This window comes from Pleurodeles waltl, chromosome 10, assembly GCF_031143425.1.
Source record: "Pleurodeles waltl isolate 20211129_DDA chromosome 10, aPleWal1.hap1.20221129, whole genome shotgun sequence".
Lineage (NCBI taxonomy): Eukaryota > Metazoa > Chordata > Amphibia > Caudata > Salamandridae > Pleurodeles > Pleurodeles waltl.
In genome coordinates, this window is record NC_090449.1 from 470019005 (window position 1) to 470046345 (window position 27341).

At 46.7% G+C, this 27341-nt stretch overlaps 1 protein-coding gene across 1 annotated transcript in view; it reads left to right on the top strand.

Moving 5' to 3' along the window:
• Window positions 1-3996: 3996 nt before the first annotated feature.
• Window positions 3997-27341, top strand: part of LOC138261628 (zinc finger protein OZF-like) — a 123178-nt gene continuing 99833 nt past the window's right edge. The window contains exon 1 of the mRNA XM_069210757.1: window positions 3997-4249. Within this exon, the coding sequence (XP_069066858.1) occupies window positions 4226-4249 (24 nt within the window). The 5' untranslated portion in view covers window positions 3997-4225. The remainder of the gene's footprint in view (window positions 4250-27341) is intronic.

Sequence of the window (27341 nt, forward strand, 5' to 3'; positions counted from 1 at the left end):
CTAAAAGTACACCCTTAGTGGCACGGGGGCGGCCGGGTGCAGTGTGCAAACAGGCGTCGGGTTCGCAATAGGAATCAATGGGAGACCAAGGGGTCTCTTCAGCGATGCAGGCAGGCAAGGGGGGGGGGCTCCTCGGGGTAGCCACCACCTGGGCAAGGGAGAAGGCCACCTGGGGGTCGCTCCTGCACTGGAGGTCGGATCCTTCAGGTCCTTCGGGTCCTGGGGGCTGCAGGTGCAGTGGCTTTACCAGGTGTCGGGTCTTTGAAGCAGGCAGTCGCGGTCAGGGGGAGCCTCGGGATTTCCTCTGCAGGCCTCGCTGTGGGGGCTCAGGGGGGTCAACTCTGGCTACTCACGGTCTCGTAGTCGCCGGGGAGTCCTCCCTGTGGTGTTTGTTCTCCACAAGTCGAGCCGGGGGCGTCGGGTGCAGAGTGCAAAGTCTCACGCTTCCGACGGGAAACGTGTGTTGTTCTCAAAGTTGCTTCTTTGTTGCAAACTTGCAGTCTTTGGGGAACAGAGCCGCTGTCCTCGGGAGTTCTTGGTCCTTCTAGATGCAGGGTAGTCCTCTGAGGCTTCAGAGGTTGCTGGACCCTGGGAACGCGTCGCTGGAGCAGTGTCTTTGGAAGTGGGGAGACAGGCCGGTAGAGCTGGGGCCAAAGCAGTTGGTGTCTCTGTCTTCTCTGCAGGTTTTTCAGTTCAGCAGTCCTCTTCTTCTTTTTTGCAGGAATCTAGTTTCCTAGGTTCTGGGGTGCCCCTAAATACTGAATTTAGGGGTGTGTTTAGGTCTGGGAGGGCAGTAGCCAATGGCTACTGTCCTTGAGGGTGGCTACACCCTTTTGTGCCTCCTCCCTGAGGGGAGGGGGGCACATCCCTATTCCTATTGGGGGAATCCTCCAAAATCAAGATGGAGGATTTCTAAAGGCTGGGGTCACCTCAGCTCAGGACACCTTAGGGGCTGTCCTGACTGGTGGGTGACTCCTCCTTGTTTTTCTCATTAACTCCCCTGGACTTGCCGCCAAAAGTGGGGTCTGTGTCCAGGGGGCGGGCATCTCCACTAGCTGGAGTGCCCTGGGGCATTGTAACACGTGCCTTTTTGGCTCACTGCTAGGTGTTACAGTTCCTGCAGGGGGGAGGTGTGAAGCACCTCCACCCAGAGCAGGCTTTGTTTCTGTCCTCAGAGAGCACAAAGGCTCTCACCACATGGGGTCAGAAACTCATCTCTCAGCAGCAGGCTGGCACAGACCAGTCAGTCCTGCACTGAACAATTGGGTAAAATACAGGGGGCATCTCTGAGATGCCCTCTGTATGCATTTTTTAATAAGTCCAACACTGGCATCAGTGTGGGTTTATTATTCTGAGAAGTTTGATACCAAACTACCCAGTATTCAGTGTAGCCAATATGGTGCTGTGGAGTTCGTTTTTGACAGACTCCCAGACCATATACTCTTATGGCTACTCTGCACTTACAATGTCTAAGGTTTTGCTTAGACACTGTAGGGGCATAGTGCTCATGCACCTATGCCCTCACCTGTGGTATAGTGCACCCTGCCTTAGGGCTGTAAGGCCTGTTAGTGGGGTGACTTACCTATGCCATAGGCAGTGTGAGGTTGGCATGGAACCCTGAGGGAAGTGCCATGTCGACTTAGTCATTTTCTCCCCACCAGCACACACAAGCTGGCAGGCAGTGTATCTGTGCTGAGTGAGGGGTCCCTAGGGTGGCATAAGACATGCTGCAGCCCTTAGAGACCTTCGCTGGCATCAGGGACCTTGGTACCAGGGGTACCAGTTACAAGTGACTTACTTAGGTGCCAGGATTATGCCAATTGTGGAGACAAGGGTACATTTTAGGTGAAAGAACACTGGTGCTGGGGCCTGGTTAGCAGGGTCCCAGCACACTCCTAAGTCAAGTCAGCATCAGTATCAGGCAAAAAGTGGGGGGTAACTGCAACAGGGAGCCATTTCTTTACATTGATCGATTGATTGGGAGAGGGAGGTACGTGTTGAGGCATAACCCAGGCCCCTCTCGGCGATACGCAGACTATGCATGTGACTGACTCTAGTAGGAGGACGTCCAACAAGAAAGGAAAGCACTCGGTTCTGGCAGAAGCCACACAGACAATGGCCCTCCTTTCAACAGCCGTGAATGGGCGGACTTCCTAGCATCCACAAACACCCAACATCGGCGCATCACACCCTGAAGGCCACAAGCAAATGGAGAGGTGGAGAGATTCGTTAAAACCCTGAACAAGGTCATCCGCATTGCTGTGGCAGAAGCTGAGAACCCAGAAAGAGTGATATACGCCTTCCTAAGGGAGTACAGGGTCACGCCTCACGCCACCACCGGAGCCACCCCCAGTCAACTCTGTTTCGGGAGAACAGTAACGGATGCCATCCCGCATCACCCATCTTGGGCAACACAACCACCGCTGCCAGACAGGTCAGCAGCAAGGAGAGCCAGCACTAATGCACATGCTTCCAGGAAACGGAGAGCCGAGAGGTAACGGTGCAAATTGGTGATACTGTCCTAGTAAAAGACCGCCACCCAGGAGGAAAGTTCGGCCTACCTTTTGAGACAAGGCCGTGGACTGTGATCGTCGTGAAAGGCACCATGGTGACAGCCCGGCGAGGACCAGAGACAGTAACCCGCAACGTGGCATTTTTCAAACGGTTGCCCCAAACGACACCCAGCGAAAATTACAAGAGCAACACAGATGAAAGGGCAGTCTCAGATGTGGAGCCCACATGCCCAGAGTCCACAAGCGGAGAAGCGGGAAACACCTCAGAACACCATACAATTTGCCCAACAGCTGAACAAGCACAAAACCAACCCGCAGGAGCAACGGCACCCACCCAGAGCGCAGAAGGGATCCTGGTGTCAGATCGGTCTGGGAGAGGGAGGTACATGTTGAGGCATAACCCAGGCCCCTCGGCGATACGCAGGCTATGCATGTGACTGACTCTAGTAGGAGGACGTCCAACAAGAAAGGAAAGCACTGGGTTCTGCCAGAAGCCACAAAGACAATGGCAGCATCTCATTCTATTTTGGTTTTGTTTCATTTTAAATGTATTCCTCTCTTCCCCGTTGGGGAGAGATGTAATGTTGACGGCGGAACTGGCCAACACCACTACGTCGGATTCGGAAGTGGTGGTCGAAAGAACGCCCCCCTTGCCGGAGGTGCGAGATGGATCGCACCAGGATGATGGAGGGGAGGGCATAAATAAGAGGTGAAAGGCGGGAACAGGAGAGAGTCGGATATAATTGTAGGAATAAAGTATTGCAAGTGCCACACCGCCTCCGGGTGTTTATTTAAAGCCACGCGACTGGCGTGCGACTTTGCACCCGGGTTCATTAACCATCCACATCTCCTCACCTGGAGTGAAGATTCGTGCCTTGCTAACTGGTCTCAACTCATCTCATATTAATGCAACAGGACTACCACATGGGATTTATGATAAAAGCAAAACTACATATCTCATAAACCACAGTGCTGTTGTCTAAAAAGCATAACTGGTTATGGTCGACAGATGACAAGGACCTTTGGCAGTGTCGTGCAGTAAATGACATGCGAAATTTCGTTATTAATGTGGATAACAAAATATTACCTACACGCTCCTTTTAATTGATTGAAATACTAAACCTCGTGTTTATCGTCTGAAAATGGATGCCATGTTGCATTATGTAAACGATATAATCGGTATGCGAATTATATATGAACTATATATATATTAAATTAATTACTATAAAATTGTATTCGATGTAAATGTTGTGATATTCGGGCACACATCAGAGTCTGCGTCTACGTGAGTCATCCATTGTCTAGATTAAAACATAAATGGGCTCGGTTTTTCTGAAATAATTGATGGCAGAAAAGCTTCTATGGTTCCCATTTGCTAACCATGACTTGGTGTGCATATTACACCCTCCCCCATCAACCTCCCACTTACCCTCCCTCTGCCAGGGCTGTCTTCAAAACAAAGAATACCCACCCTTCCCCCACCACCCTCCTCTCGGCCATTAAAAGCAAGATGAATGTAGCGAAATCAGACTTCAAACTCGTCTAAAGAGAAAGAAAATGACTGCCCCGAGATGAGGACATTAAACGAAATATATTTTGCGTGCATCGCGTAAATCGGCTGCCCGAGGCCTTCACCGGAGTGTTATCTGTGCGCAATCCAGCTGTTAAAATTGCGCGCATTTCTCATCCATTCGATTCAGAAAGGAAGGAAAATGTCCAAAACAAGCTCGAAACAGGTAAGGGACTAACTCGTCAAGGGGTGAAATGACTCTACTATAAATCGGATGCCTTTGGGTATTTTATAGAATTCAGGCCGCCACACGTCGGTCTGCCCGCGCGGCCATCATTGCTTGGACAGCTATTCATAGTTGAGGTTTGACAAAAAAAAAAGCCGATAGGGCAACGGATGAGTCATTCACATGCAACTTGCCACATATCGAAAGGATGAGCAGGCGTCCCGGATTTGTCGGGATAGTCCCGGTTTTGCACCAGCTGTCCCGACAGATTTCGGTAAGCCTATCTCATGTCCCGCTTTTTAGAGAGGGTCGACAGAAAATAGTGGGAGGTTTCTTTTTATGTTTTCCAAACGGGAGATTTATCAGCTGTTATAAAAAAGCAATTTAATTAACATGCATTGTATTTATGTTCTTAGTCCTCTGTTGTAATTTTATGCTGAAGAGCGCTTTCATTCTGCGTGCTCGGTTGAAATAAAATTGCAGTCCCTTTTCTATTTTTATTAAATGTTAAGGTTTATGACACTCAGAGGGTCATTCTGACCCTGGCGGCGACCACGGGAGCACCGCCAACAGGCTGGCGGTGCTCCAATGAGCATTCTGACCGCGGCGGTTCAGCCGCGGTCAGAAGCGGAAAGTCAGCGGTCTCCCGCTGACTTTCCGCTGCTCTTTGGAATCCTCCATGGCTGCGGAGTGCGCTCCGCAGCCATGAGGATTCTGACCCCCCCTACCGCCATCCAGTTCATGGCGGGAAAGCCGCCATGAACAGGATGGCGGTAGGGGGGGTCGCGGGGCCCCTGGGGGCCCCTGCCGTGCCCATGCCAATGGCATGGGCACGGCAGGGGCCCCCGTAAGAGGGCCCCGAAAAGTATTTCAGTGTCTGCCTTGCAGACACTGAAATACGCGACGGGTGCCACTGCACCCGTCGCACCTTCCTACTCCGCCGGCTCGATTACGAGCCGGCATCCTCGTGGGAAGGTCGTTTTCCCCTGGGCTGGCGGGCGGTTTTACTGGAACCGCCCGCCAGCCCAGGGGAAAACTCGTAATACCCGCCGCGGTCTTTTGACCGCGGCGCGGTAATTTGGAGGGCGGGATCCTGGCGGGCGGCCTCCGCCGCCCGCCAGGGTCATAATGAGGCCCTCAGTGTTGCCAGATTGGGTGATTTCCCGCACAAATGAGCGATATTTTTCCCATTTGTGCGGGGAAAAAAACCCAATTGCGGGAGCCTGATTGTTGGGCTATTTTTAGCCCTGTGTGCGGAAAATTGTTTGCGGGGCGGCGCCGCCGGAGATACTGCCCCGGCCATGCCCCGCCACGTGAGATAGCGAGTAGCGGACTCGCGGCGCACACACAGCAGCAGGCAGCAGCGTGTGCGCTGTGCAGTGTTGCACCAGGGGGCCGTCAATTGGTAGCGCTTTCGTGCTACTAGATTGACTGCCTTCTGCCCCACTGAGAGCGCAGCCGTACATCACGGAGCTCTCAGTGGCGCAGAGGGCCATCAATCTAGTAGCGTGCGAAAGCGCTACCAATTGACGGCCCCCTGGTGCGACACTGCGCGGCGCACACACAGCAGCCGCCAGCCGCGCAGTGCTCCCCACAGTGTTTAGCTAATGGGGGCAGAGGGCCATCAATCTAGTAGCGCGCGAAAGCGCTACCAAGTGATGGCCCTGCCAAGAAGTATTGGCCTGCCCCCGTGGCATTATTTGAAATGCCTGCGTGGGTGGGCACCACGTGGTGAGCGAGGAGCGAGCGAGTCAGCTAGTGTGTGGCACACTGTTTACTCACTGGCTGCGATGCGCACGTGGTGGTGTCCTCTGGTGTGTGGCTCTTCTCTTTTAGGGCCCTGCCGTGAGCCTCAGCCCTCAGCCTGCACAGGTGTGGTGCCCCCCCCCCACGCCCCTGGAAAAGTCTCTTTTGTTGTGCTCTTCAGCCTTGGATCCCAAATTACAGCCAGCGCCCAGCCCCAGAGTGCGTGATTGGGTCCCGGTAGAGGGGAGACACCCCCCCTGGCCCCTTCCTGTTGTGTAGGTGCTACCTACGTCCCCTACCTACACTGACGTGCGGCCGGTTGGTGCGCAGCTGCGTAAGACAAGGTAAGTGTCCTTCAATTTGTACCTTTGTGACTTGTTGTGAGTAGATGTATTCCTTATTTTTAATATTCAGGGACTAATTGTGGATTGAGAGTGCATAGGATCTAAAGCATGGCAGGATTGAAAAAGAATGAGTGGCACAGCCAGTTCTTAATTTGTAAATAAAAACATGCCGGTGTCCACAGCTCTCCTCTTAAACACGCAGCTGCTGCAATTAAATGTGCAAACACGGAATACTAGGGCAGCGTAATCCTAAAGCCATGTTGGGCCTCTTTAGTCCATTTTAAGCCATTTCACCTCACTCCTGCAGCTTTCTGCTCTCTCCCTTTCTGGCGCTCTTTTTAATTTTTGCATTCCTCCGTCTTTCCCATATGTGTCTTTTGCTTGCAGTAAATGCTTGAGGCAGGAAAAAAGAGTGCAGTCCCTCAAAAATAAGTGCCAGTGCTCTGCACCGGAAACAACAAGCACAAATTAAGCACTGGGTGGAATCACATGAAGGTTGGTGATGACAAAGAGTTATTGTGTTCGTCTCGTAATGCAAGGGGGTTACCAGCTGAGTTGTGCAGTGTGTGCTTTGCAGGGCATTTAAATAAAAATAAATCATTCAGTTTGGGTATTACTTAAACCATTTTATCTGAAACCTTTTTGCATGTTTGGTAGCAGTCTGTCTTATACTGCCAGTAATGCAAGTTTAACCTAATGACTTACATTTGCCCAACACACAATTCTCCATTGCAGTAGTGAAGATTTAATTCTGTGTTTTTTTGGTTACACACAGACCTTTCAGTGCATTAACTAATAAAGGTTTCATAATATATAGTGATTAACTTAACTTTTTTATTTTAAGGCATGAGTTATGTATGTGGCTGCCTGACACAGAATATATATATTTTTTTTTTTAGCCACACGTTTAACCCTGCCCCATTGTATGCAGCATCACTGTTCCCATACTTTTTTTTAATGCACTTTGAGCTGTGTGCTCAGCTGATTTATTCATTTATTCCACTCCAGTTGCAGGCAGTGCAAGCACAAATGTGGTCTCATTGGCTGAGCTAAGCGAAATGAGGGTACATGGTCAGTGCACAGCCTCACTGCATGGTTCTGTTCGTGATCTTAGTGCCTAAATTATTGACATCACTTGTAGTCATGCTCTGCTCAGCGTAGCCATTGCTTGCATTTGACACAAAACACTAGCCTTTATCAATAATTTAAGTTCAAGTTCACGGAGTTTGGGTCACTGTGTTCTGGCCTCTGGTAGCAATTTGTCTATCGCCTCACACAAACAGCCTTTTTCACCTCACACAAGGATGTATTTTTCTGCAGGGCCCTGTTGACCTCCACTGTCCAGGGTAGAGGTAGCCCGCTAAAACAAGTGTAGGGGTAGTGCCTGAGTACGTCCGAAGGAGGCAGGAAATGAGTGAAATGTTGGTCTGCTGCCCATTTAATGAAAAGTCCAGAAAGTAGAACAGTAGTAAAGCAGACTACAGATACACACTGGGAATGCTAGATGGCTACTTGCATTTCACCTTTATCTACCGTGTGCATCTGAAAGGCAGCGAAAATAACAAAGGTTGTGCTTTGAATCCATTTGGGGGGTGTTGATTATCATAGGTTAATGACTGAGCTAATGTAGCAAATATTATCTTTGCATGTTGGGGCTGACATATTGGGATTAACAGGACTTGAACTGTAAAATGCAAAGGGAAAACAGCATTGGGTCTGGTTTCCACAAACTTGAGTTCGGCATGAAAAGTTGAGTAAGTATGAGGGGTTGTATAACTTTTTGCTGTTATCGGTGAGTTATTGCTGTATTATAAAACCAGTTTGAAAGCTAGAGCATACCTCTTATTTAACCTCAAATACGAGGGAGTTGCCATCCTTTGGCTCATTCCTCATTTCAAAACATGACAAATCCAAAGAGTCAATTGTCTGCCCTGAAACCAAGCACTTGCCCGGCGTGTGTAATGCAATGAATAATCTAGGCACTGTGAGTTTCACATATTTGCTTACATTAGAAATTAGATTTATGCTTTAAAATGTTTGCTTCAGCCTACGACTGCATTATTTCAGTGTTAAAAGTTTGGGCTACTTTTTGGGCTGGGACCGGTTCATTTGGGCTTACTTTGGGCTGGTCGTTCAACAGCTTTGGGCTATAGAAGGCTTTTAAAATCTGGCAACACTGATGACACTAAGGTTTTGGGCACCCTACATAAACAGCAAGTAAATGCAGCTATGTTAACTGGTAAGCTCCACCTAAATCCCCAGGTACAGCTGGGGCAGACTGAGTCAGCTGCTTGGTAGTTTGAACCTCTTAAGTGACCGGTTAGCTGTGAGGAAGTTGGTCACGCGTGACAAGGTGCAAGCAGCATTCAGTTCACATGCCAGGTGACCCTAACAAAACCCAGCAATAAAGTCAGTGACGTGCCAGGCGAGCCCCAGAACGTCCAGCAGGACACACGTCACATGCGATGTGTATCCCGCTCAGTGCTTTAAATGGGCCAGTACTGTCCAGTATTGAGTAACAGCACTTTTTTTTCATTTTGAGAAGGAGTGTACCTGCACTTATTGGGAAAAACGTAATACTCTTAATTAGAGAGTACCATTACCTCTCAGAAACAAGCAGGTACTCTTGGGCAGAGTACCTGCACTTCTATTTTTCTATTTCAGGCACTGGCCTTGGCACTTGTGGAGCGACCCTCTGAAACGCTGTCAGGCCTTGTGCAGCGTGCTAGTCAGGTTAGCTCTTTAAAAAACAATAGTCTAGCCAGATTTGTAGATATTATCGCAGTTGAAAAATAAGTAAGCAGCCCTACCATCTGTCACTGGCTAGGGGTCAGACTAATGCAAATGCATTACCATCGCTGCATTACCACACTAAAATAATTTGTCACACAATATAGAGCTCTTACAGATGAACCCTGAAGTCGTGTGTACTACATCTTTAAAAACTGTGAGCGCTGACATTGATAGTGCTGTACTTAACTGATCCTGCCATCTACCATACCTGGGATTGAAAAGGGCACCTGTTTGTCGAGTAATTCAGTAGATGTAGCTCTCTCCTTTCTGCTTCTTTGAAACAAGTATGTTATGGACATTAGTCTGACACACCATTATTTCAGCTCTAGGTGATCTCCTGAACATTGAAGACTACCTTTGTAGTCTGTGCAGACCATATCACAGAGGATGCGCGGTCCACCAGTTACTTTTATCCCAACTGGTGCGGAGGCTGCATGTCTGCTGCAGGAGTCTGTGCAAACCATCATTTATTCTACTGACAACTAAGAAGAGATAGTGCCACAAAGTCTTTGCTCTTCTTGACTAGACTGTTAATTCCTACCAAGAGTTGTGCTGTGTTCTAGGGAAGCCAGGTGACTAGGCCGGCCCCGGGGTGCTCCATGCAGGTATGTGGTCACACCCACACAAGAACAGCCTGCACACTTGCCGCTGTCTGGCACAGAACTGCCTAAGCACGGTTCCACCTGTTTATTATTTCCTTGGGTCATGTGACCCCTGGGGCAAACCAGATCTCCACATGAGACCGGGGTTGCTGTATTGGGGACCCTTGCCCTCAACTGTACATCCCACCTTTATAATAACTAACAAGAATAACAACTACAGAACTATTTGTTGGCAATCATGAAAACATTCAACAGATCCGTGGAAGGGCATAATATTAGCAAAACTCTGCCCGTTCGGGCTAAATAATTCTGGCAGTCTAGTGCCATGACTGCTCCGGCCTGTTCTCAATTCCATCTAGTCCATCACATGGTCACGAAATTGCTGGGTCGGAGTTGGATTCTGCTGGAGATATACCTGGGGAGCCACGGTCATGTTCCTTTTGTTTGGGGCTGGGTCCTTCAGTATTCCTATCTATTGTCGGCGGGGCAGATGGCACAGTTGGGCTGGGGTCCAACAAGGGGTACTGTTGTGGCATTGGTCCCTCTGGATGGAGAACAGGTGGGCTGTCCACTTCCAGGTTATCCAGGCTTTCAGAGAGGTGCTTGTCTGTTGGTTCTAGTGGATCCCTAGGGTTTCCCCGAACTGATCTCAACAGGTGTGAAGTAGGAAACATTTGGGTGACTGTATCTCGGCTTCTAGATGCTCACACCATAGTTCCTTGTGACTCGTCACAGGTGGCAATCAAACAGGAGTCAGAACTTACTCCCTGGATGTCTGTCTCTTCTTAGCACCCAGTCTCCTATGCAGAGGCTTGTGACCTTGGCTCACCTGCGTTGTGATACTCAATGGTTTTGTTCTCTCCAGCGGGAGTGAGCTTGGCAGTTTGGCACTAAGGTTTATTCCCACATCGGATGTTGTGGGATAACAACCTCAACCCTTCGTCCGAAACAAAGGATGCTGGGTGCTACCCTTGTGGTGCTGTGTGGGGTCAGGCAGTAGTATTTCAAAAAAATATAGATGGCCCTTTCCACGCACAGTTGCTCTTCCTGGGCTATGCAAACGGCCTATGTGATGGGCCTTTTGACCTGTCCTTTGGCTTGATGTCATCAGGAGGTGATCCTGTGGTACTTGGTCCCATGGGCCGCAAGGTAGTTGGAAAGGTTTTGTCCTTTGATCTGTGCGGAGCTCCTTTATAAGGCCTTGAGTGGCTACAAGTTTTTCTAATTTTGTGATTGTCTCATTTGTGTAGATGGTCTTCACGATCTCAACTTCTGAGTATTTCGGGAAGTCATCGATGACTAGCATTAAATGCCTGCCATCCGGGAAGCTGCCAAAATCCACGCTAGGTCGGTGCCATGGAATTTTAGGGGCTCTTTCCATGATAATGGTTGGAGGGTGGTTGCCCCTTCTGGTGGCTTGGTAGAGGTTGCCTTTGTTGTACGGAAACTGAAATAAAGAAAGACAGGACTCCTATTGGCAATGCAAAAGCAGGTTTGCTGTTGCAGCAAGGAGAATAGCTATGCCCACACAGGTATACAGCTAGTCTCAAATAACTGCCCTCAGACAGCCACTTATATAGTTACATGACAGTACATGATCAATGTTTTTTTTTTACAAAAGGTCAAATAATAGGTTACTCAATAATTACATATTTGTTACAAAAACATCAAATCACCTTTGTCCTCAAACTCCTAATCTTTTCTCTACGCATTAGTCATTGTAATTCTAACAATGCCTAACAAACCATTTATTTGCTTCTTTTGTCTGCATGTGTATGTGTGCATGTGTGTTTTATTGCTCTGCTCCCAAGACTTCTTATCAGATTCTGTGTACTTTTGGCTAACTCTATCTCCTACTCATATTCTTTCAGTCGTGCTTTCAATTTATCAAGAACAAAGAATACATGTTTGTATCCTGTGACCATAAATTCACAAACACAGGACTTCCGTTACCTAAGACCTTGCTGATCATGCACTGTATTTTCTAGGGAACTCTTCACTCGTCTTGCATCATTGTGGAACTTAGGCCTTCACTGTTTTTTCACCAGTTATAATTCTCTAACTCTCTCTTCTTATGTCTGTGATAGCACAGAGTCTTCACATTTCTGTTCCTCTCTAATATTCCCCTCTCTAGTGTATATTTCAACTACTGACTAATCTTAAGCCTGCACTTGGCACTAGATGATATTTATTGCCCTGAGTATCTACTATTCTTGTAGGTGTCCTGACTTAAACACTCTCCCGCCCCTGTACTGATTCTTCTACAACATGCTATAATCGATTGACTACAACAACATATCAATCAGTGTCACAAGGGCTGGTAATAAAGCTTTTAACAGTCCCAACATCCAGGATGGTAGTAAGGCAAACCACAGCTGATCTAATTATTGTGGGCACCTGTTTTATCTACCATTTTCTTCTGTAGATTATGCAAAGTTTGTATAGCCTCTGACAAAGTTCCATTGTCTGCATCATTTGCGGTGACATAGGTACAAGAAGCAGTGCCTATTTTGGCACATACCCCTCCTTCCATGTCCGTCATAAAGTCAAGTACATAACAATGCTGCATAACTATCATTGTCAGGGCACACAGCTCTTCCATTATGACATTAAATCTATCTTTCGTGGTATTAATTGTCTTCAGAAGTTCCCATCTAGTTATTTGTAGCAATCAAGCAATTGCCTTTGCCTGAACAAACAACAAAATACTTCCAGAAAATAATTGAGAATCATTAAACAATCTGTACTCTGGCAAACATCCTTCCAAGCGGAAGTGCTGTAATATTCTGCAGCTCTTCTTCACTGATGATGTAACAGAATCGCTAGACGGCTCATAAGGTGTTCATGTAGCATAGAAAGGTTAACTCCCGGAATTACCAAGGTGTATGTAAAGTCATTAGTGAACAGAGGCCTCTCTAGTTCAGCAGTACATGAGCGTACAATAGTTCTCCACGCTGCCAATAATGTTCCATGAGGCTGGAGGTGATCCCCTGCATGTCGGTGTTATCTATTGTGGCACTGCAGTTGATATTCTGTCGTACAATAACTGTGCCATTCCCTCTGAAACGTAAAGACACAGATGCTAATTTCATGACTGTCTGAAGGTTTACTGTACTGTCTTGCCGAGTGTGTCAGGCAACGTTATCATCCTGTATATGCACACACTTTTTTTTTTTTTTACTGCATCCTGACTAATATCAGTACCATTCCATTAAAACATGGCCATCCAGGAAACTTCAGTATCGGAATGCCATTGATCATGGGCATAAATTGATCCAGTAACTTTAAATCCTGGCCTACGAGCACAGTGTGGAGGTAAATGATTTACTAAGTAACTATTGCACTCGATGGGTGGGCATGTTATTCCTAAAAACCCTAAACCTAAAACCATGTGTACCCATCCTGCAGTGTTAGGTTAACCTGTTTTCTTCATTTGTGCTATCTCATCCTTTATTGTCCTGCCGGCCTGCCTGTGAGGATCGAAAAACGTCTGCAAAGGAATCATTTTTTGTAGCATTATATAGACATTTTACTACCCTAACTTGTGTTGGCTGCATTCAAGCCTAGAGATGTAAAAGATATACAGTTGTGCCTGGGGGAACTTCTTTAGTTAAGTGTAACCTATCTGATCTTGTGGCATGAAGAATTAATGAGCACACAAAGCACGATTCATTGGTACTTTCTAATCTTATGTCTGACGTGTTGATACCACGTTATCTAACAACCTAGTATGAATATTATGAGGCATGTTATTATGAGTTGATAGTTCTTTTTGCAGGTGTTTGAAATAAGAACTAAAATATACATTACTATAAAGAAGCAATAGTAGAAATGATAGTGTCAAAGGACCAAAAAAAAAAAAACATACATAAATTTCGTTTTGCTGGTTCAAAAAGTTGTCCATAAGCAAAGGGGAGTGTTTACAGTCACAATCTTCACCCCGTGTTCCATTTACATTGCTGGCTGTATTTGGCATGATGCAGGGTTCATCCGAACATCCAACAGATTGATCCATGGCTTCCTGCGATCTACCTTGATGGCAGTGGGAATGACTATCGTTGCGGTAAAAAGACTGTTGAATTTCAGATCTTTCCATTTCCAGACAAAGTTCCTCACATGCACTTTGCTGCCTAATAAAGGTGTCTATGTGCACAATTGAGAGGTCGCCATCAGCAGTGGCACGCTTTCCCTTGGTTACCTGTTTAGAAATTAACTTTAAAACTTTTGTTAACTCAGATAGAAATACATTTCATCATTCAAAATTTCAGCTGTACTTTCTCCCTGTACCTTACCAGGCCTCAAGAAATCTACTCACCCACTCGCTATGGTGAGTCATATATTATTAGGACAAGCTATTTTAGGACCTACTCACCCCCTCCGGTGAGTTGACAAAGAATAGGGGCTCTGTCCAGTCAGAAAGTGAAGGAGCAATACAGATGCCTTTAAAACATCTTATCTTGTCACATTTGCTCTGTGCTCAGAGACAGAGCTAAATGTTTAGTTTGTCTTACAATTATTTTTCCTTCTGACTGCAGAATTCCAGGGTTTTGTAACGTGAACTGTCTGACCTGCTGTACAAAGTATGTGAAATGAAAGGCTGTAGGGTGTTGTTTTTTCATAACACACAACATTTAAATAACTAAGTCAGCTGTACAGACATTTGAAAATATATTTTAGCAATTGTGAAAGACCATTTTTTGTACTTCTGCGCGATAAAAAAAATAGTAGGATGAAAACAAATCAGAACACTTTACTTGGTGATGTACAAATGATACATATGTTTTCTGAAACCCAATTTGCACAGATTATTGTTAATACAATATAGTTTTATCATTAAAGCTTCAAGTTAGTGGAAATGATTTTGGGCATTTCTTGCAAATGTACTCTCTGTATTTACTTGTAATATATATTTATTAAAAGTGAGTGTTTAAACATAAACTGAGAAACACTCCTGCCCCGTATGGCCCTTAAACCAAGAGGCAAGTCATGGATCATATGTACCCTGTATATGGGCTAAAATTGTATTATACATAGAGCAAACGTTCAGTCTGTTTAATCAAACAAAAGAGGTTCTTTTTCTACAGAAGAAATACTAAACTCACATACTTGAAGGTGCAGTCATATGTGAGACTGAAGAAAAAGGCAACTGTAAAATAAAATATTTGCCTAGGTTCACACAATTTGAGACCTGTTTACTGGTCAAGTACATTACAGGCAGTTGGAGTAGATTATTCAAGTTACTCGACCTACAGGTCTAGTGACATTTTAATGATTTTTTTAGGCCTGCTTACTTCTAGGACAGGTATTTGCATATTCGTAAGTCTTCCTGACACTCTCTGATGGGGTGTCAGGTGCTGATCAGAACTAGGTGTGTTCCTAAGGGAGAATAGTGCTGATGGTAAGCAATACAACCATTTCTTATGCAACATGGCACATGGCATGCTGATCTTATTCTTCAGTAAGCCGTTTAGGTGCTCAACAGTGTCACAGCCCTGGTGGTTGATAAATAGAAGATGGTTTATGCTTTATCCCTAACATTGTTATGGGATGTGTGAAAATCACATTAGGAAAATGAGTGTCTTTATCAGATTTTATCCCTTCTGGAATTCCACCAGCGGAGTATCACCCTCACGAATCAGAACTGTAGCAGCTGACTTAGCATCACAGTGAACGCACGGTCCTGCTTAAATTTATCAGGAAAAAAGACAAACCATAACTATGAGATACCTATAATTGTTGCACCTCTCTATCATGTCCACAAAGTCAAGAGGGAGAGCCCTAAAAGGACCTTGTGGTTGTTGTATGGTAGAATTTATCATTCTTAATGTGGGATTTAAAGAGAATTGTCGACAAACAGTACAATTATGAATATACACGGCAGGCATATCATACAAGTTGGGAACAAATCATTCTTGTTGTATTTGCATAGACAAATGATATCTCGAGGTACAGTCTGATAAGTGCAATTGATCAAGAGCTAACATATATAAAGACTGCGACATCAATGGTTTACCTGTAGATATCTGTCTATAGTTTAGAACACCCCTTCCATGGAGTACCCTGTAGTCTCCCATAGCTGTTTCTCATGCAATGGAGCAGGTTCCTGTAACTCTCGAAGATGTAAACCCCCTGTCTCAGCCTAATGAGGTGTAATAGTATTTGTGGTAGAGTCTGATTCAGAATCAAAGACAAGGCTGTCTAGGCCCCTAAAACAGGGACATGTTGTGAACCCAATGGCAAAGACCGGTTGTGTGATGAGATGCGTCTTTAACTGCCCAATCTGCTAATGCATTTCCCTGGACACAAATCCTGTCCATTTGGATGTGCCACACATTTCACAACTGCCTCTGCCTGTGGTAAAGCAGGTGCCTCTATTAAAGTCTCTAAGAGATTCCTATGCATAACACAACTCATGTCTGACTTCAGGAAGCCTCTCCTGCACCAACTCATAATGCTGGAATATATGGCGGTAGTTACATTAGCCAAATCTGAATACATCTTAATGACTTTTCCTATTCCTTACTTAAGAGCTATCAAGGCTATCAATTCTGCTGCCTGTGCAGAATAAGGTGCTGGTAGTGTGAACTGCTCCACTATATGGAGTGTTCCGGAAGAATCATGCTGTTGTGTTCTGACTAATGTCATTCCTGTGTGTGTGACTCCAGTATCCTGATCAATAGGAGAGGAACCATCAACAAAATAGACAATACTACTGAGAACAGTATCCTCTGTTGCATTACTGGATTTATTAGTAATATATGTTTCACAGTCATGCGCATAATCCTCAGAGTCTAATATAGGATGAGCAAGACATGTTGCAGGGTTCACTATATGACTTCGCTCAGGAGTTACTCATTGACCAGAAGTTGACAATAACTGTCCTAAGTAATGGACCTCCTTCTGACAGGACTGAACTTTGGGCCAGATGTATGTCCATTTCATTTTGCCAGTCTCTAATTGTGATTTTTTGCGAGTCGTAATTAGAGGCTTGCCAAATGAAATGTACAAATGTGTTTCAAACACGTTTAGTGATTCCCAATGGGGTCGCAAAGACCTACCTCATCAATATTCATGATGTAGGTCACAATTTGCGACCCCATTGGGAATGGCTGTACTCACAAGGGTGGGGCCTGCTGGGGAGAAGGGGTACTCTCGCACCCTAGGTAGTCTAGCACCTTCCTTTAATGTAATTCTGAATGGAGTAGTGTGAGAAGGTAGCCTCTTTCTAGCCTTGTTACCCCCACTTTTGGCCTGTTTGTGAGTGTATGTCAGGGTGTTTGTCACTGTTTTCACTGTCTCACTGGGATCCTGATGGCCAGGCCTCAGTGCTCATAGTGAAAACACCATGTTTTCAGTATGGTTGTTATGTGTCACTGGGATCCTGCTAGTCAGGACCCCAGTGCTCATAGGTTTGTGGCCTATATGTATGTGTCACTGGGACCCTGTCACACAGGGCCCCAGTGCTCATAGGTGTGCATGTATATGTTCCCTGTGTGGTGCCTAACTGTCTCACTGAGGCTCTGCTAACCAGAACCTCAGTGGTTATGCTCTCTCATTACTTTCAAATTGTCACTAACAGGCTAGTGACCAATTTTACCAATTTACATTGGCTTACTGGAACACCCTTATAATTCCCTAGTATATGGTACTGAGGTACCCAGGGTATTGGGGTTCCAGGAGATCCCTATGGGCTGCAGCATTTCTTTTGCCACCCATAGGGAGCTCTGACAATTCTTACACAGGCCTGCCACTGCAGCCTGAGTGAAATAACGTCCACGTTATTTCACAGCCATTTTACACTGCACTTAAGTAACTTATAAGTCACCTATATGTCTAACCTTTACCTGGTAAAGGTTAGGTGCAAAGTTACTTAGTGTGAGGGCACCCTGGCACTAGCCAAGGTGCCCCCACATTGTTCAGAGCCAATTCACTGAACTTTGTGAGTGCGGGGACACCATTACACGCGTGCACTACATATAGGTCACTACCTATATGTAGCTTCACCATGGTAACTCCGAATATGGCCATGTAACATGTCTATGATCATGGAATTGCCCCCTCTATGCCATCCTGGCATTGTTGGTACAATTCCATGATCCCAGTGGTCTGTAGCACAGACCCTGGTACTGCCAGACTGCCCTTCCTGGGGTTTCTCTGCAGCTGCTGCTGCTGCCAACCCCTCAGACAGGCAGCTGCCCTCCTGGGGTCCAGCCAGGCCTGGCCCAGGATGGCAGAACAAAGAACTTCCTCTGAGAGAGGGTGTGACACCCTCTCCCTTTGGAAAATGGTGTGAAGGCAGGGGAGGAGTAGCCTCCCCCAGCCTCTGGAAATGCTTTGTTGGGCACAGATGTGCCCAATTCTGCATAAGCCAGTCTACACCGGTTCAGGGACCCCTTAGCCCCTGCTCTGGCGCGAAACTGGACAAAGGAAAGGGGAGTGACCACTCCCCTGACCTGCACCTCCCCTGGGAGGTGTCCAGAGCTCCTCCAGTGTGCTCCAGACCTCTGCCATCTTGGAAACAGAGGTGCTGCTGGCACACTGGACTGCTCTGAGTGGCCAGTGCCACCAGGTGACGTCAGAGACTCCTTGTGATAGGCTCCTTCAGGTGTTAGTAGCCTTTCCTCTCTCCTAGGTAGCCAAACCCTCTTTTCTGGCTATTTAGGGTCTCTGTCTCTGGGGAAACTTCAGATAACGAATGCATGAGCTCAGCCGAGTTCCTCTGCATCTCCCTCTTCACCTTCTGATAAGGAATCGACCGCTGACCGCGCTGGAAGCCTGCAAACCTGCAACATAGTAGCAAAGACGACTACTGCAACTCTGTAACGCTGATCCTGCCGCCTTCTCGACTGTTTTCCTGCTTGTGCATGCTGTGGGGGTAGTCTGCCTCCTCTCTGCACCAGAAGATCCGAAGAAATCTCCCGTGGGTCGACGGAATCTTCCCCCTGCAACCGCAGGCACCAAAAAGCTGCATTTCCGGTCCCTTGGGTCTCCTCTCAGCACGACGAGCGAGGTCCCTCGAAACCAGCGACACCGTCCAAGTGACCCCCACAGTCCAGTGACTCTTCAGCCCAAGTTTGGTGGAGGTAAGTCCTTGCCTCACCTCGCTGGGCTGCATTGCTGGGAACCGCGACTTTGCAAGCTTCTCCGGCCCCTGTGCACTTCCGGCGGAAATCCTTCGTGCACAGCCAAGCCTGGGTCCACGGCACTCTAACCTGCATTGCACGACTTTCTAAGTTGGTCTCCGGCGACGTGGGACTCCTTTGTGCAACTTCGGCGAGCACCGTTTCACGCATCCTCGTAGTGCCTATTTCTGGCACTTCTCCGGGTGCTACCTGCTTCAGTGAGGGCTCTTTGTCTTGCTCGACGTCCCCTCTCTCTGCAGGTCCAATTTGCGACCTCCTGGTCCCTCCTGGGCCCCAGCAGCGTCCAAAAACGCCAAACGCACGATTTGCGTGTAGCAAGGCTTGTTGGCGTCCATCCGGCGGGAAAACACTTCTGCACGACTCTCCAAGGCGTGGGGGATCCATCCTCCAAAGGGGAAGTCTCTAGCCCTTGTCGTTCCTGCAGTATTCACAGTTCTTCAGCCTAGTAAGAGCTTCTTTGCACCAACCGCTGGCATTTCTTGGGCATCTGCCCATCTCCGAGCTGCTTGTGACTTTTGGACTTGGTCCCCTTGTTCCACAGGTACCTTCAGACAGGAATCCATCGTTGTTGCATTACTGATTTGTGTTTTCCTTGCCTTCTCCCTCTAACACGACTATTTTGTCCTTAGGGGAACTTTGGTGCACTTTGCACTCACTTTTCAGGGTCTTGGGGAGGGTTATTTTTCTAACTCTCACTATTTTCTAATAGTCCCAGCGACCCTCTACAAGGTCACATAGGTTTGGGGTCCATTCGTGGTTCACATTCCACTTTTGGAGTATATGGTTTGTGTTGCCCCTATCCCTATGTTTCCCCATTGCATCCTATTGTAACTATACATTGTTTGCACTGTTTTCTAAGACTATACTGCATATTTTTGCTATTGTGTATATATATCTTGTGTATATTTCCTATCCTCTCACTGAGGGTACACTCTAAGATACTTTGGCATATTGTCATAAAAATAAAGTACCTTTATTTTTAGTATAACTGTGTATTGTGTTTTCTTATGATATTGTGCATATGACACTAAGTGGTACTGTAGTAGCTTCACACGTCTCCTAGTTCAGCCTGAGCTGCTTTGCTAAGCTACCATTATCTATCAGCCTAAGCTGCTAGACACCCTATACACTAATAAGGGATAACTGGGCCTGGTGCAAGGTGCAAGTACCCCTTGGTACTCACTACAAGCCAGTCCAGCCTCCTACATTGGTTGTGCAGTGGTGGGATAAGTGCTTGAGACTACTTACCACTCTTGTCATTGTACTTTTCATAAGAGAAAAATATACAAAACAAGGTCAGTGTATATACACATAGCCAAAAAGTTTTTGCATTTCCTCTTTTCACTCTTTTCTAAGTGCTGAAAAGTACTTCTAAACTTTCAAAAAGTTCTTAAAAGTTTAAAAAGTTTTTTTCTGTCTTTCCAAAAAGTTCTGAAAACTTTTTTCTCTTTGTCTATCACTTTAACTCTCTCTAAAAAATGTCTGGCACAGGCCAAAAAGTTGAACTGTCCAAACTTGCATATGATCACCTTAGCTGGAAAGGAGCAAGGAGTCTCTGCATAGAGAGAGGTTTGAGTGTAGGGAAGAATCCTTCTTTAGAACTGTTAATTAATATGCTTAGAGTACAAGATAAGGCCATAAGTGCCCAATCTGTAGAAAAAGTAGCTAATGGTTCTCAATCTGATCCAGGGACTCCCCCAGGAAAAGGTTCAGGAAAGAAACTTCTCAGCCTGCCCATTACTAGACAGTCTAGCATAGTTGGTACAGAGGTTGAATCACATCATACTGATGATGTGCTCTCACATTATACTGGTAGCCAAGCTGTTAGGGTGCCCTCTGTAAGGGACAGGTCTCCTTCTGTTCATTCCCATCATACCTCTGTATCTAGAAATGTCCCTCCCACCCACCCTGATGACAGATTGTTAGAAAGGGAGCTCAATAGATTGAGAGTGGAACAAACCAGACTGAAGCTCAAGAAGCAACAGCTGGATTTGGATAGACAGTCTTTAGAAATAGAGAGGGAAAGACAGAAGTTGGGTTTAGATACCCATGGTGGCAGCAGCAGTATTCCCCATAGTCATCCTGCAAAAGAGCATGATTCCAGGAATCTGCACAAGATAGTTCCCCCTTATAAGGAGGGGGATGACATTAACAAGTGGTTTGCTGCACTTGAGAGGGCCTGTGCTGTACAGGATGTCCCTCAAAAGCAGTGGGCTGCTATCCTATGGCTATCATTTAGTGGAAAGGGTAGGGATAGACTCCTTACTGTGAAAGAAAGTGATGCCAATAATTTTACAGTTCTTAAGGATGCACTCCTGGATGGTTATGGCTTAACCACTGAACAGTACAGGATAAAGTTCAGAGAGACCAAAAAGGAGTCTTCACAAGACTGGGTTGATTTCATTGACCATTCAGTGAAGGCCTTGGAGGGGTGGTTACATGGCAGTAAAGTTACTGATTATGACAGCCTGTATAACTTAATCCTGAGAGAGCATATTCTTAATAATTGTGTGTCTGATTTGTTGCACCAGTACCTGGTAGACTCTGATCTGACCTCTCCCCAAGAATTGGGAAAGAAGGCAGACAAATGGGTCAGAACAAGGGTGAACAGAAAAGTTCATACAGGGGGTGACAAAGATGGCAATAAGAAGAAAGATGGTGAAAAATCTCAAGATAAGCATGGGGATAAGGGTAAAACCAAAGATCCCACTTCAAATCTTAAACACTCTTCAGAGGGTGGGGATAAAACAAATTCTTCCTCTTCTTCCCAACCTGCACACATTAAAAAGCCTTGGTGCTTTGTGTGTAAGAACAGAGGCCATAGGCCAGGGGATAAGTCCTGTCCAGGTAAACCCCCTGAGCCTACCACCACTAATACATCAAGCTCTAGTGCCCCTAGCAGTAGTGGTACTAGTGGTGGGACTGCTGGCAACAGTCAAGCAAAGGGTGTAGTTGGGTTCACTTATGGGTCCATAGTGGAAACTGATGTAATCAGTCCCAAGACAGTTTCTGTCACACCTAGTGGCACTGGCCTTGCCACACTGGCTGCTTGTCCCCTTACAATGGATAAGTACAGGCAGACAGTTTCAATAAATGGTGTTGAGGCCTTGGCCTACAGGGACACAGGTGCCAGTTTCACTTTGGTGACTGAAAACCTAGTGCCTCCTGAACAACACATCATTGGACAACAGTATAAGATTATTGATGTCCATAACTCCACTAAGTTTCTTCCCTTAGCTATAATTCAGTTTAGTTGGGGTGGAGTTACTGGCCCTAAGCAGGTGGTGGTATCACCTAGCTTACCTGTAGACTGTCTCTTAGGTAATGACCTAGAGGCCTCAGGTTGGGCTGATGTAGAGTTTTATGCCCATGCAGCCATGCTGGGCATCCCTGAGGAATTGTTCCCTCTCATTTCAAGTGAAATGAAAAAGCAAAGGAGAGAAGGCCTGAAAACTCAGGATCCCTCTCCATCAACAGGTAAAAAGGGTATCACAGTATCCCCTAACCACCCTACCATTCAGGATACTATTCCTGTGGTGGGAGAAACCTCTCCTGGGGTGGCACCTGTTCCAAGGGAATCATCAGCTGGCAAAGCTGGACTCCCTGAGGTGGAAGTACCTCTCTGTGGGATAACTAACATTGGTGACAAAAAGAGCACCATTTTAGTTAACATGGAGCATCCCTCCAACCCTCCCAGAGAAACTTTAGTGCAGAAACCCTGTACTGCCTCACAACACTTAGGACAGCATCCCTGCCCTAGTGTGGAGCTCATAGGACAGCATCCCTGCCCTGCTCCAACTCAAGAGAAACAGCATCCCTGTTCTCTCTTCCAGCCAAATGGACAAAGTTTTTGCCCAGCCATGGCTTTTCTGAGACAGCATCCCTGTCTGGCATTTCCATCACTACAAATAGGTTCAGTGGACAATTCCCACTGCTCTAAACTAAAACTTACTGATAGAAACTCTGAAAATACATCTTCACATTGTTGCTTAGCTAAAAAACTTCAAACAGGGTGGTTTACATCCCCACAGGGAAGTAACCATATAGTGGATGATAAAGGGAGTAACCAGTCTATTGCAGAGCTACTCTCTACTTATCACCACTTAGACAATAAAGTCTCAACTGGCCAAGGTTAGCCTTATTGTCCTTCGTTTGGGGGGGGGTTGTGTGAGAAGGTAGCCTCTTTCTAGCCTTGTTACCCCCACTTTTGGCCTGTTTGTGAGTGTATGTCAGGGTGTTTGTCACTGTTTTCACTGTCTCACTGGGATCCTGATGGCCAGGCCTCAGTGCTCATAGTGAAAACACCATGTTTTCAGTATGGTTGTTATGTGTCACTGGGATCCTGCTAGTCAGGACCCCAGTGCTCATAGGTTTGTGGCCTATATGTATGTGTCACTGGGACCCTGTCACACAGGGCCCCAGTGCTCATAGGTGTGCATGTATATGTTCCCTGTGTGGTGCCTAACTGTCTCACTGAGGCTCTGCTAACCAGAACCTCAGTGGTTATGCTCTCTCATTACTTTCAAATTGTCACTAACAGGCTAGTGACCAATTTTACCAATTTACATTGGCTTACTGGAACACCCTTATAATTCCCTAGTATATGGTACTGAGGTACCCAGGGTATTGGGGTTCCAGGAGATCCCTATGGGCTGCAGCATTTCTTTTGCCACCCATAGGGAGCTCTGACAATTCTTACACAGGCCTGCCACTGCAGCCTGAGTGAAATAACGTCCACGTTATTTCACAGCCATTTTACACTGCACTTAAGTAACTTATAAGTCACCTATATGTCTAACCTTTACCTGGTAAAGGTTAGGTGCAAAGTTACTTAGTGTGAGGGCACCCTGGCACTAGCCAAGGTGCCCCCACATTGTTCAGAGCCAATTCACTGAACTTTGTGAGTGCGGGGACACCATTACACGCGTGCACTACATATAGGTCACTACCTATATGTAGCTTCACCATGGTAACTCCGAATATGGCCATGTAACATGTCTATGATCATGGAATTGCCCCCTCTATGCCATCCTGGCATTGTTGGTACAATTCCATGATCCCAGTGGTCTGTAGCACAGACCCTGGTACTGCCAGACTGCCCTTCCTGGGGTTTCTCTGCAGCTGCTGCTGCTGCCAACCCCTCAGACAGGCAGCTGCCCTCCTGGGGTCCAGCCAGGCCTGGCCCAGGATGGCAGAACAAAGAACTTCCTCTGAGAGAGGGTGTGACACCCTCTCCCTTTGGAAAATGGTGTGAAGGCAGGGGAGGAGTAGCCTCCCCCAGCCTCTGGAAATGCTTTGTTGGGCACAGATGTGCCCAATTCTGCATAAGCCAGTCTACACCGGTTCAGGGACCCCTTAGCCCCTGCTCTGGCGCGAAACTGGACAAAGGAAAGGGGAGTGACCACTCCCCTGACCTGCACCTCCCCTGGGAGGTGTCCAGAGCTCCTCCAGTGTGCTCCAGACCTCTGCCATCTTGGAAACAGAGGTGCTGCTGGCACACTGGACTGCTCTGAGTGGCCAGTGCCACCAGGTGACGTCAGAGACTCCTTGTGATAGGCTCCTTCAGGTGTTAGTAGCCTTTCCTCTCTCCTAGGTAGCCAAACCCTCTTTTCTGGCTATTTAGGGTCTCTGTCTCTGGGGAAACTTCAGATAACGAATGCATGAGCTCAGCCGAGTTCCTCTGCATCTCCCTCTTCACCTTCTGATAAGGAATCGACCGCTGACCGCGCTGGAAGCCTGCAAACCTGCAACATAGTAGCAAAGACGACTACTGCAACTCTGTAACGCTGATCCTGCCGCCTTCTCGACTGTTTTCCTGCTTGTGCATGCTGTGGGGGTAGTCTGCCTCCTCTCTGCACCAGAAGATCCGAAGAAATCTCCCGTGGGTCGACGGAATCTTCCCCCTGCAACCGCAGGCACCAAAAAGCTGCATTTCCGGTCCCTTGGGTCTCCTCTCAGCACGACGAGCGAGGTCCCTCGAAACCAGCGACACCGTCCAAGTGACCCCCACAGTCCAGTGACTCTTCAGCCCAAGTTTGGTGGAGGTAAGTCCTTGCCTCACCTCGCTGGGCTGCATTGCTGGGAACCGCGACTTTGCAAGCTTCTCCGGCCCCTGTGCACTTCCGGCGGAAATCCTTCGTGCACAGCCAAGCCTGGGTCCACGGCACTCTAACCTGCATTGCACGACTTTCTAAGTTGGTCTCCGGCGACGTGGGACTCCTTTGTGCAACTTCGGCGAGCACCGTTTCACGCATCCTCGTAGTGCCTATTTCTGGCACTTCTCCGGGTGCTACCTGCTTCAGTGAGGGCTCTTTGTCTTGCTCGACGTCCCCTCTCTCTGCAGGTCCAATTTGCGACCTCCTGGTCCCTCCTGGGCCCCAGCAGCGTCCAAAAACGCCAAACGCACGATTTGCGTGTAGCAAGGCTTGTTGGCGTCCATCCGGCGGGAAAACACTTCTGCACGACTCTCCAAGGCGTGGGGGATCCATCCTCCAAAGGGGAAGTCTCTAGCCCTTGTCGTTCCTGCAGTATTCACAGTTCTTCAGCCTAGTAAGAGCTTCTTTGCACCAACCGCTGGCATTTCTTGGGCATCTGCCCATCTCCGAGCTGCTTGTGACTTTTGGACTTGGTCCCCTTGTTCCACAGGTACCTTCAGACAGGAATCCATCGTTGTTGCATTACTGATTTGTGTTTTCCTTGCCTTCTCCCTCTAACACGACTATTTTGTCCTTAGGGGAACTTTGGTGCACTTTGCACTCACTTTTCAGGGTCTTGGGGAGGGTTATTTTTCTAACTCTCACTATTTTCTAATAGTCCCAGCGACCCTCTACAAGGTCACATAGGTTTGGGGTCCATTCGTGGTTCACATTCCACTTTTGGAGTATATGGTTTGTGTTGCCCCTATCCCTATGTTTCCCCATTGCATCCTATTGTAACTATACATTGTTTGCACTGTTTTCTAAGACTATACTGCATATTTTTGCTATTGTGTATATATATCTTGTGTATATTTCCTATCCTCTCACTGAGGGTACACTCTAAGATACTTTGGCATATTGTCATAAAAATAAAGTACCTTTATTTTTAGTATAACTGTGTATTGTGTTTTCTTATGATATTGTGCATATGACACTAAGTGGTACTGTAGTAGCTTCACACGTCTCCTAGTTCAGCCTGAGCTGCTTTGCTAAGCTACCATTATCTATCAGCCTAAGCTGCTAGACACCCTATACACTAATAAGGGATAACTGGGCCTGGTGCAAGGTGCAAGTACCCCTTGGTACTCACTACAAGCCAGTCCAGCCTCCTACAAGTAGCAGTACAAATAAGGCCTACATCATGGGGACCCTTAGTCCATAATGTGTCTGGTACTTGGGAAAGATCAGCATCCCTAACAGAATCAAAGGCTTTACCCAGTGCGAGCATCCTTACTTCCAATATTGTCTTTAATGGTATGTCATCCTGACAGACTATAACCGTTTTCTTAGAATCCTCATCAAACAAATGATTATCCAGTATTTACTTGATCATTTTACCTGGCTCCGGTCTCTATTTGCAGTATCAACTCATTGTCAAATATCCAAGAATCTTGCCCTTGCTGTCGGAAAAGGAACTCTTTGGGTAACTGAAACTTCCTTCCCAATAACTCTGGTGTTTCTGCTATTATTGTGTTTACCGCGGTAGTAAATGCTTCTATATCGGTGGGTCTGGCTCTAATTTGATCTCCAGTAGAATATTCTGCTGCTACATCCATGATCCTGAAAGGAGGAACTTCAGGAGTAGAAAATATCATAGTGCCAACAGGCTCAAAATGAATTGTCATGTTTAGCCATATGCTCTTTCCCCAATAGATTAGCTGGGGAAGCCGGAGAGAATAGTAAACTACCGTAATAGTACTGCCTTCCTATTTCCATTTCCACTTGTTTAGTAAACTGACCCCTCATTACCACCTCAGAGAATCCTTGTGTTCATCGATCTATTAGAAAGTGAAAGGTCTCTCTCTCTTGTACAAGATCGGGTTGCTCCTGTGTCTATGAGGAATCCATACTTATTATTAATAGCTACCCTCAGAGTGGGTTCCTCATGTGGCCTGTGCGTCACTTACTGGACCCCTGGGACTGATCTGTGGGCACCTTTATTGCATATACCCTCCCATGCAATGTGTTTTTAAGCCCCCCGCTTATAATCACACCTCCCTGTCCTCTTTGAGGTGGATTGCCATTGGAGGTACTTGGTAACTTTGCTGTGGCTGTATTTGTTGTACTTGAAGCTGAACATTTTGTAGTGGCGTCTGAGGTACATATATTATTTGTGGGTTTGACTGTGGTGGCGCTACTGTATTCCCTGGCTTACCCTAAACCACTGTTCTTCCATTTTGTTCACCCCACTGTCCTGCAATCTTTAATGAAATGACCATATCTATGACAATAATTATAATGTTTTATCCATCTTCTGGGGGCCTATC